The 10,186-nt window shown below is 39.2% G+C and overlaps 1 protein-coding gene across 1 annotated transcript; it reads left to right on the plus strand.

Moving 5' to 3' along the window:
- Positions 1-8,848: 8,848 nt before the first annotated feature.
- On the plus strand, positions 8,849-9,818 carry LOC112802590 (large ribosomal subunit protein P3z). Its single transcript, XM_025845858.3, has 2 exons — positions 8,849-9,401; positions 9,638-9,818. The coding sequence occupies exon 1, from the start codon at positions 9,008-9,010 to the stop codon at positions 9,362-9,364; it is 357 nt and encodes a 118-aa protein (XP_025701643.1). The 5' UTR covers positions 8,849-9,007; the 3' UTR covers positions 9,365-9,401; positions 9,638-9,818.
- The last annotated feature ends 368 nt before the right edge of the window (positions 9,819-10,186 follow it).

Below are 10,186 nucleotides of genomic sequence, written 5' to 3' on the forward strand. Positions count from 1 at the left end.
TTTCTTCGACCTTTTCTTGAAAAACCTTTTCCTTTGGCTTGTCTGTCCTTCTGAGCTTTTTCGCTTTAAGGACTTGGGACAGTCTTTTGGCTTTTTTAATAGGTTTTTCGATCTCTTTTTCACTATTCCTTATACTCAACTTTGCGGTTTATTGAGTTTTTATGACTTAGGTTATTTTTGCGATGCGTTTTTTCTTCTACTCGGTCTTTCATTTCGATTTATGGGTCGAAGTGTTTCCGAGCTTCTTTACTCGGGTTTTCATTTCGAATTATGAGTCAGAGTGTTTCCGAGTTTCTTACGATCAACTTTTATAACCTCTTTACACCGACTTGTACCTCGTCGTTTTATCCTGACGACCATCTAGGTCGGTTCATGGGATTTTCACGCTTTGTCGAGCTTAAGTCGGCACGTTTCGTAGAAAAAGAAAAAGAATAAACGAGAAGGAATTTTTTGTAAGAGATATTTGTAAAAGATCTTTATTTATTTGGAAAGGTACTTTTACTGCTACTAAGGGTTTTTAGCAATTTATTCTCCTTAGGCCCTACTGTGATGCCTCGTTAAAAACTCTTCTTCAGAAAAAACCCTTTGTTTTTTTGGAAAAAATCGTGAAGTAGGGAAAAGAGTACATCAGGGAGTAGAGTTCGCTTTTAACTATAGTACCTTTTCATGTTGCAAGCATGCCACGACCTTGGTAACTCGGTGCCGTTTAGGTCGGTCACCTTATAATAACCTCTTCCTAAGACTTCTCTAATCTTGTATGGTCCCTTCCAATTAGCAGCGAGTTTTTCTTCCCCAGACTTGTTGACTCCTATGTCATTTCTAATCAAGACCAAGTCGTCTGCAGCAAAGCTCCTTCGAATGACTTTCTGGTTGTATCTGTTCGCCATTCTTTTTTTTAATGTTGTTTCTTTAATATGGGCTTATTGACGGACTTCAGGGAGGAGCTCGAGTTCCTCTTTGTGCCCTTGTATGTTCCCGATTTCATCATGGAAAATCACCCTTGGGCTTTGTTCACTGATTTCCACCGGTATCATGGCTTCTATGCCATAAACAAGTCGGAAGGGTGTTTCGCCAGTGGCAAATTGTGGCATCGTTCGATAAGCCCATAACACTTGTGGGAGCTCTTCTGTCCAAGCTCCCTTTGTTTCTTGTAGTCTTTTCTTCAGCCCTGCCAGTATGACTTTGTTGGCTGCCTCGGCTTGTCCATTGGCTTGTGGATGCTCCACCGAGGTGAACTGGTGTTTGATTTTCATGCTGGCCACTAGGCTTTTGAAGGTAGAGTCGGTGAACTGGGTTCCGCTGTCTGTAGTAATGGAATAGGGTATTCCAAACCTTGTGATGATATTTTTGAAGAGGAACCTCCGACTTCTTTGGGCTGAGATGGTGGCCAATGGCTCTGCTTCTATCCACTTTGTGAAGTAGTCTATTCCCACGATCAAGTATTTGACTTGTCCTGGCACCTGGGGAAAAGGACCTAGCAAATCCATTCCCCATTTCGCAAAGGGCCGTGGAGAAGTTATGCTGATGAGCTCATCGGGCGGAGCCACGTGGAAATTTGCATGCATCTGGCATGGTTGGCACTTTTTCAGTAATTCTGTGGCAACTTTCTCCAAGGTTGGCCAGTAGAATCCAGCTCGGATTACTTTTCTGGCTAGTGACCTGGCTCCGAGATGGTTTCCGCAAATCCCATTATGAACCTCTTCTAGTACTTCCGTAGTCCTTGAGGTCGGTACGCACTTCAACAATGGTGTCGATATTCCCCTTTTATAGAGAATATTTTTCACCAGAGTGTAGTATTGTTCTTCCCTCCAGATTTTCTTAGCCTCTTTTTCCTCTTTGGGGAGGATGTCGAATTTTAGGTATTCGACCAAAGGATTTATCCATCCGAGGTTTAGCCCAGTTACTTCAAGGACATCTCGTTTGTCCTCTTCTTTTACTACAGAGAGTTCTTGGAGAGTTTTTTGGATCAGGCTTCTGTTATTCCCTCCTGGTTTGGTGCTTGCTAACTTGGAGAGGGCATCTGCTCTGCTGTTGAGATTCCGAGTTATATGCTTAACTTCGGTTTCCGTGAAGTGCCCTAAGTGTTCCAGAGTTTTTTTCAAGTATATTTCATGTTTGGGTCTTTGGCTTGATACTCTCCATTTATCTGGGAGGTCACCACTTGAGAGTCGTTGTATATTATCACTTTCGTTGCATCGACCTCTTCTGCCAGTTTCAACCCTGCAATCAGGACTTCATACTCTGCTTGATTATTTGAAGCTGGGAATTCAAATTTGAGGGACACCTCTATTTAGGTTCCCCTTTCGTCGACTAGTATTATGCCTGCGCCGCTTTCTGTCTTGTTTGAGGATCCGTCTACATAAAGTTCCCATGTAGTTGGTTTTTTCTCTTGATCTCCCGCGTATTCTGCTATGAAGTCGGTGAGGCATTGGGCCTTGATTGCTGTCCCAGTTTCATACTTTAAGTCGAATTCGGAGAGCTCTATTGCCCATTGAACCATTCTCCCTGCAACATCCATCTTCATGGGTTGGTTCGTTCGGACTCTTATGGTATGCGCTTGGAAATAAGGCCGTAGCCTTCGTGAGGCTATTACTAAGGAGTAGGCAAACTTCTCTAGTTTGTAGTACCTTAGTTCAGGGCCCTATAGAACTTTGCTGATGAAGTAAACTAGATACTGTTCGACCTCATTCTCCCTTATCAGGGCTGATGCGACAGCTTTATCTGCTACTGACAGATATAGGACAAGATCTTCCCCGCTTAGAGATCGGGTCAAGATTGGTGGTTGGCTCAAGAACCTTTTGAACTCCTGGAACGCTCCTTCGCATTCTGGAGTCCATTCGAACTGGCATCCCTTTTTTAATAAAGAAAACAGTGGAAGGGATTTGAGTGCTGATCCTGCCAAGAACCTAGAGAGGGCTGCTAGTCGGCCATTCAATTGTTAGACCTCTCTTAAGTAAGTCGGGCTCTTCATTTTAAGGATAGCTTTACACTTGTCGGGATTTGCTTCGATCCCTCTTTGTGTTAGCATGAACCCTAGAAATTTTCTGGCCTCTACTGTGAAGGTACACTTTGCGGAATTTAACCTCATCCCGTGTAGCCTTATGGTGTCGAAGACTTGTGAGAGGTCTGACAAGAGGTCGACTTCTTCCTTGGTTTTCACTAGCATGTCATCTACATAGACTTCCATTGAGCTCCCCAGGTGGGAAGCGAACACTTTGTTCATCAGTCTTTGATATGTGGCCCCTGCATTTTTTAATCCAAATGGCATGACCACGTAACAAAAATTTGCTCTGGACGTGATGAACGATGTCTTCTCCTGGTCCGGTTCATACATCGAGATTTGGTTATATCCCGAGTAAGCATCCATGAACGACAAGTATTGATATCCCGAGCTGGAGTCTACTAGGGCGTCAATACTTAGAAGTGGATAAGGGTCCTTAGGACATGCTTTATTTAAGTCGGTGTAATCGACACACATTCTCCATTTGCCATTTTGCTTCTTGACTAGGACTACATTTGCTAGCCATGTTGGATATTTGACTTCTCTGATGAAGCCAGCTTCTAGGAGTGCCTGTACTTGTTCTTCCACCGCTAGAGCTCGTTCAGGGCCAAGCTTGCGCTTTTTTTGTTGTACAGGTCGGGATCTTGGGTATACCGAGAGCTTGTGGGACATTAGTTTGGGGTCTATCCCAGGCATGTCGGAGGCTTTCCAGGCGAAGAGGTCAGAATTGTCTCTTAGGAGCTTAGTCAACCCTTGCTTCAGGGTTTCCCCTAGGCTGGCTCCTATGTTGGTATTCTTTCCTTCTTTTTTGCCGATCTGTATTTCCTCGGTTCTTCCCCCTGGCTGTGGCCGCAACTCTTCTTTGGCCCTTGCTCCCCCGAGTTCTATGGTGTTGACTTCCTTGCCTTTTCCCCTTAGGTTCAGGCTTTCATTGTAGAATTTTCTTGCCAATTTCTGATCCCCACGCACCATTGCTATCCCCGCTGATGTCGGGAATTTCATGCAAAGATGGAGGGTAGATACCACTGCTCCTAGTCGATTTAGGGTAGCTCTGCCGATTAGGGGATTATACGCTGACCCCACGTCGATGACTATGAAGTCTATATTCAGAGTTTTAGATTTTTCCCCTTTTCCAAAAGTAGTGTGGAGGGGCAGGAAACCCAGTGGTTTAATTGGCGCATCGCCTAGCCCGTACAAGGTATCGGGGTAGGCTCTCAGCTCCCTTTCGTAGAGCCCTAGTTTATCAAACGCAGGCTTGAAAAGGATGTCTGCTGAACTTCCTTGATCCACCAGAGTTCTGTGGAGATGGGCGTTGGCTAAGATCATAGTTATCACCACCGGATCATCATGTCCGGGGATTACTCCTTGCCCATCTTCCTTTGTGAATGAGATGGTAGGAAGGTCGGGTGATTCACTTTTGACCTGGTAGATTCGCCTAAGATGTCTTTTGCGAGAGGACTTGGTGAGCCCCCCTCCCGCGAATATGCCTGAGATCATGTGTATATGTCTCTCCGGAGTCTGCGGTGGTGGGTCTCTTCTGTCCGCATCATCTTGCTTTCTCTTTCCATGATTGTCTGACCTCTCCATGAGATATCTATCGAGTCGGCCTTCTCTGGCCCGCTTTTCTATCACATTTTTGAGATCGTAACAGTCATTTGTTGAGTGACCATATATTTTATGGTACTCGCAGTAGTCGCTGCGACTCCCCCCTTTTTTATTCTTGATGGGTCTGGGAGGCAGCAGCCTTTCAGTATTGCAGATTTCTATGTCTACGTCCACTATGAAAACCTTTAGAGGAGTATAAGAGTGATATTTTCTGGGTCTGTCGAGACCGAGGTTTTCTTTCTTCTTGGGCTCCCTCTCTCTTTCTTTTATCGAGGAGAGGTGTCCAGGTCGCCAGCTTGACTCTCTCAGTCTGGCGTTTTCCTCTATGTTGATGTACTTCTCAGCTCTTTCTTGTACATCACTCAAGGAGGTGGGGTGTCTTTTTGATATGGACTGTGAGAAGGGTCCTTCTCTAAGCCCATTTACTAGCCCCATAATGACTGCCTCGGTGGGCAGGTCTTGAATATCTAAGCATGCTTTGTTGAATCTTTCCATATAATCCCGTAGAGGTTCTCCGACCTCCTGTTTTATTCCCAGGAGGCTCGGTGCATGCTTTTCCTTGTCTTTCTGAATGTAGAATCACATTAGGAATTTTCTCGAGAGGTTTTCAAAGCTGGTGACCGACTTTGGAGGGAGGCTATCAAACCACTTCATCGCTGCTTTCGATAAGGTGGTCGGGAAAGCTTTGCAGCGTGTTGCATCATAAGCGTCAGCCAGATACATCCGACTTTTAAAATTGCTTAAATGATGCTTGGGATCTGTGGTTCCATCATAGAGGTCCATGTCGGGGCTTTTAAAGTTTCTTGGAACTTTTGTCCTCATTATGTCCTCACTAAAGGGGTCCTCCCCTCCTGGAGGTGACTCTTCTCGGTCGCCATGGGAGTTCCGACTTTTGAGGGAGGATTCTAATTTTAAGAGTTTTTCTTCTAACTCTTTTCGTCGTTCCATCTCCTCTCTTAAGTGCTTTTCTATTTCCCTTTGTCACTCCCGCTCCTGTTCCAGTTGTTCCAAGCAACCTTGGTGGCCATGGAATAATCCTATTAGTTCGGTTGTATGGGGTGGCCCATCCTTTTCTGATTCACGTCCTTCGGAGGAGTTCATCTTCGGATTTTTAAATCCGGAAGTGCCTTCCCTATGTTGGTCGTTGGTTCCCTGGTGAAGGGTTAGGTCGGCGTCATTGTTTCTGGTATCTAGATTCTCTTGTTCAGAATCGGATGCCACATGACCATCCTCCTGTGATATGTCCGCCATTAGTGGTTGATTTCTCGGGTCCCCGGTAACGGCGCCAATGTTACGATGGGTAACCGGAGATCAATGAGTTGGACAAGTTTGGCTGGCCCAATCGTCTGAACGATGAAACGTCCAAGTGAGTTTGTGATCCAAGGCCCCTCGTCCGACTTGTGTAAGGGAGAATTGGGGGTGGTACCTGCAAAGACACTCCGATGCCAAAGTCAGCAAAGGGACAAAACAGGTCTAAAGAGTATTGGGCTTCTGAGATACCTAAGAGGTGTCAGTGTATTTATAGAGGTGAACCCATAACCACCGCTGAAGTAGTTCCGCCTTTTGAGGTGGATAACCGCCCCCTTTATCTTAGGGAGGTTGAGATATGACTCCTGGAAGTGGGTAGAGAGATTTTAGGGGCAGTTACTCATTTGAATGAGTGATTATCTGCCAGCTAATCTTCGTCCCCGACTTCTTTAGGGTTAGTCGTGGTAAGAACCGACTTCGTAGGGAGGAGGTCGGTATAAGATGAGGCTCAATCCTTTTGAATTGGGCCTTTTGTTGGGACCTGAGCCTTATCATTGGGACAGGGTATGAACAATTTAGATAATTATTTAAAAATTATATAAAAAAAGATAAAAATTTAATCTACAATATTTTTATTTTTTTTGGTTATTAACAAAAATAAATTACAAAAAAATTATTCAATTTAAAATCATCAAATTTTAAAAATAAAAATATTTCATTTTTTAAATTATATTTGTAAAAAAATTTATTAAAAAAATTTATTTTTAAAATATTTTTTTATTATATATATTTAATGTTGGATATTTTGTCGTGTTTTAAAATATTTTAAAGATATTTTTATTGTTAATAAGAGTGGTGGATATTTTTTTTTAGAAAATAAAGATGATTTTGGTATTTTATCGAAATAAGATATTAATAAATATTATATTAATATCTCATATTTAATAGAACTTGTTCATAATAAAATTAATAATTTAAGAATGGTTAATCACTACAAGAATGTGAAGTATAATTGACTATCTAACCGATAACTAATACGTCGCAATCACTGTTTTTTAATGATAGTTGTCGGTAAAAGTATGTTAGTCATAACTTAATTGATAATAATTGTCATTAAAATATAAAATAAAAAATTAAAATAATTATATTGACAATTAATTTATTGATAATATTAATTAAAAATATTTATGTACTTAATTTTGTTGATGGTTTGAGCATTTATAAATAAGAAAAAGATTTTTTTTCCTTGTTTATAGATGGCTTAGCTATCGATTTAAAGATATAAAAAAGAATAATTCTCTACATACAAGTGTTTTTTTATATAAGTATTTACAAGTCATAATGCGTTTCGAACCGTACCGCACGTTTTCAATGCATTTTCTTCTTCTCTTTGTCCTTCTTCATTTACGTGCTTTTTTCTCTGTTTTCTTTCTTCGTTATTCTCGATTTCCATTTTTTTTTACTGCACCTTCTTCTTCTTCTTGCTGCACGTTCTTCTTCCTCTTCCTCTTCTTCTTCTTCTTCTTTTCTTTCGTTTCTTGCCTTCTCTTTCTCCTTCTTCATTTACGTGTTTTTCTCTCTATTTTCTTTCTTTGTTATTCTCGATTTCCATTATTTTTTGACATCAAGCTCTGAAATCATTTTTGAAGAAGAAGAAGTAGCAGAAGATGAAGAAGAGAAAGAGAAAGAGTTCTGAATTATGCATAAGGTGTACTTCAACGAATTTTGGGTGTATTTCTTAAATCTTTTGGATGTAGTTTTGTAATACTTTAGGTGTATTTCTGTAATCTTTTGGGTGTATTTCTATAATCGTTTGGGTGAATTCCTGTAATTGTTTGGGTGTATTTCTGTAATCGTTTGGTGTATTTCTGAAGTTTCATTATCTTCAAATTTGGCAAGAAACTCGTTTTCATGGAGGAAGAAGAAGAAGAGTTGTTCATAATGCATGGTGAGTAGTACGCTTTGGAAACAAAAAGTGGTTGAATAACGTGCGTTTATTTACTCTTAAATGTGGGAGTGTAATGCATCTGTTTTGTTGAACTTGTACCAACTTGTAAAACTTGTAAGCCAAAAAGTCTTATATGTATAGCAATCTTAAAAAAATTTGATTCTTAGTGCTTTAATGGCATTTATATGCTCTTTTAAGAGAGTTTTAGTTCTTGTTCTTGTGAGAGTTACAAAGCATCACGGAAGAATTGTACAACTCTTTTTTTATTCTTGAAATTGTAAATACTTTAAGATGTATTTAGATCCAAAGTCTCTAAGGATTTAGAGTTTTGTACACGATCAGAGAAGATACCATAGGTGTATCAAGTGCTTATTATTGAGAAGAAAAAATGTTGTATATCTTTCTTCTTGTTAAAGTTGGGATCGATTCAAAGTTCACTTAGAGCCATTGACACTTCGTCTCTAAGAATTGAAACTTGATACAATCAATATTAGTAAAGAATATGTATGTATATAAAGTGCTCATTGTTGTAACAGTTTGTTAAACCCCGTTTCAAGTTAGATAAATAATGTATAAATTTCTAACATAGTTGTGGAGAAAACTAGCCTTAGAATAAAATCTAAGTTTACAATATCTTTTCCTTATCTCTCAATTTATTACTTGAAATTTTCATTATTTTATTTGTGTTCTTTATTATTTGTGCAAAGTGTTCTAAAATTTGTAATAGTTAGTTCATCTATTCTTTTAGTATCTATATTTATTGACTAATAAAAAATACATACACATATAGAACTAAAAATAATGGATAAAATTTGGTCTGAAAACAAAAATGGTGAAATGCTTTAAAATGTGAGATATAGTTAAATTCTGAAAATATGAACCAACCATATTTTATAAGTTATTATTATGGACCAGGCTCAAGCCCATAAATCGAGATTCTAACTTAGTAATTGACTCATATTTGAACTCAAAAGATATAAAAAAAGATTCGCCCTAACGAGATTCACAGGATATTAATATCAATCCCGGAGCTTTCTTCGGTGGGGAAAGTATCTTCTGGACCTTGATGGACCAGGTAATCAAAGAAATTAATAAAAAAATATGAGATCGGTTCACAAATATAAAAAGTAACATGTGGGGTAAATTTGGAGAAAATATAATTTGTTATTGTTAGAAACACACACAGAAGCCATCAGCAATCAGTCATGGAAGTATTCACATTCGTTCTCCGCAAATCCGGCGCCGAGTGGACTGTGAAGCAGCACTCCGGCGACATCGAGGACACCGCCTCCTCCACCTACGACCTTCAACGCAAGCTCGTCAATGCCGCTCGCGCCGCTGATTCCTCCGGCGCCGTTCAGTCCTCTTTCTCTTTCGTTTCTCCCTCCTCTGCTGTCTTCCAGGTGGTTGTGGGTGGTGCAGTCTTCGTTGGAGGTGCTGTTGCTGCTGCTCCTGCTGGTGGTGCTGCCGCAGAGAGCGCCGCCGCCCCTGCTGCCGAGAAGAAAGAAGAGAAGGTCGAGAAAGAGGAAGACGAAGATTTTGGAATGTCACTCTTTGATTAAAGAATTCTCGTTTTACCTTAATTTAGCTCACAAAAAGGTCTTTAATCTTCAATGCTATTAATTGTGTTATAGTAGTACCATTTTTTGTGTATTGGCTTGCAACAGATTTTGATACTCTTCGATCAAATATTTTTGCTGTGATCCTAATATATTCTAATAGTTATTTACCATATGTCAAAGCTAAACATATCAATTCACAAACTTTATGGAAATTATGATCTTCCATTGCAGCAGATATTTCTAGTTCTTACAATTATAAATTGATCTCTATAGATGCTGCTTACTACCATCCTAGACCGAGGGAGAGGACGGCGTGGCTGATGAGGAAGACAGCACGGCACTGCGAAGAAGAAGATTGCGTTGGGGTTTCTTTCCAGTTGTAAATTGGGCGGGTTATATTTGACCCGGGCCTGTTTGGCCATGAATAGAAAAAAAAAACATGCTAACTTGCGCAATAATAATAATAATAATAATAATAATAATAATAATAATAATAATAATAATAATAATAATAATAATAATAATAATAATAATAATAATTATTATTATTATTATTATTATTATTATTATTATTATTATTATTAGTTTTGTAAAAACAAAGAAAATACCTTTTTATTTTATCAATAATTTGTGTTATATTTTATTTTGTTTATAATTATAAGATATTTTAATAAAAATTATATTGTGTGTTTATTCTGTTTGATACCGAATTTATATACATATTTTTACTACTGACATATCGTTTAATGAATATATATGTTTTGTTAACTAAATATATAAAATATTAATAATATATCTTTTGTTGTAAAATAAAAATAAAGG

This window comes from Arachis hypogaea, chromosome 5, assembly GCF_003086295.3.
Source record: "Arachis hypogaea cultivar Tifrunner chromosome 5, arahy.Tifrunner.gnm2.J5K5, whole genome shotgun sequence".
Lineage (NCBI taxonomy): Eukaryota > Viridiplantae > Streptophyta > Magnoliopsida > Fabales > Fabaceae > Arachis > Arachis hypogaea.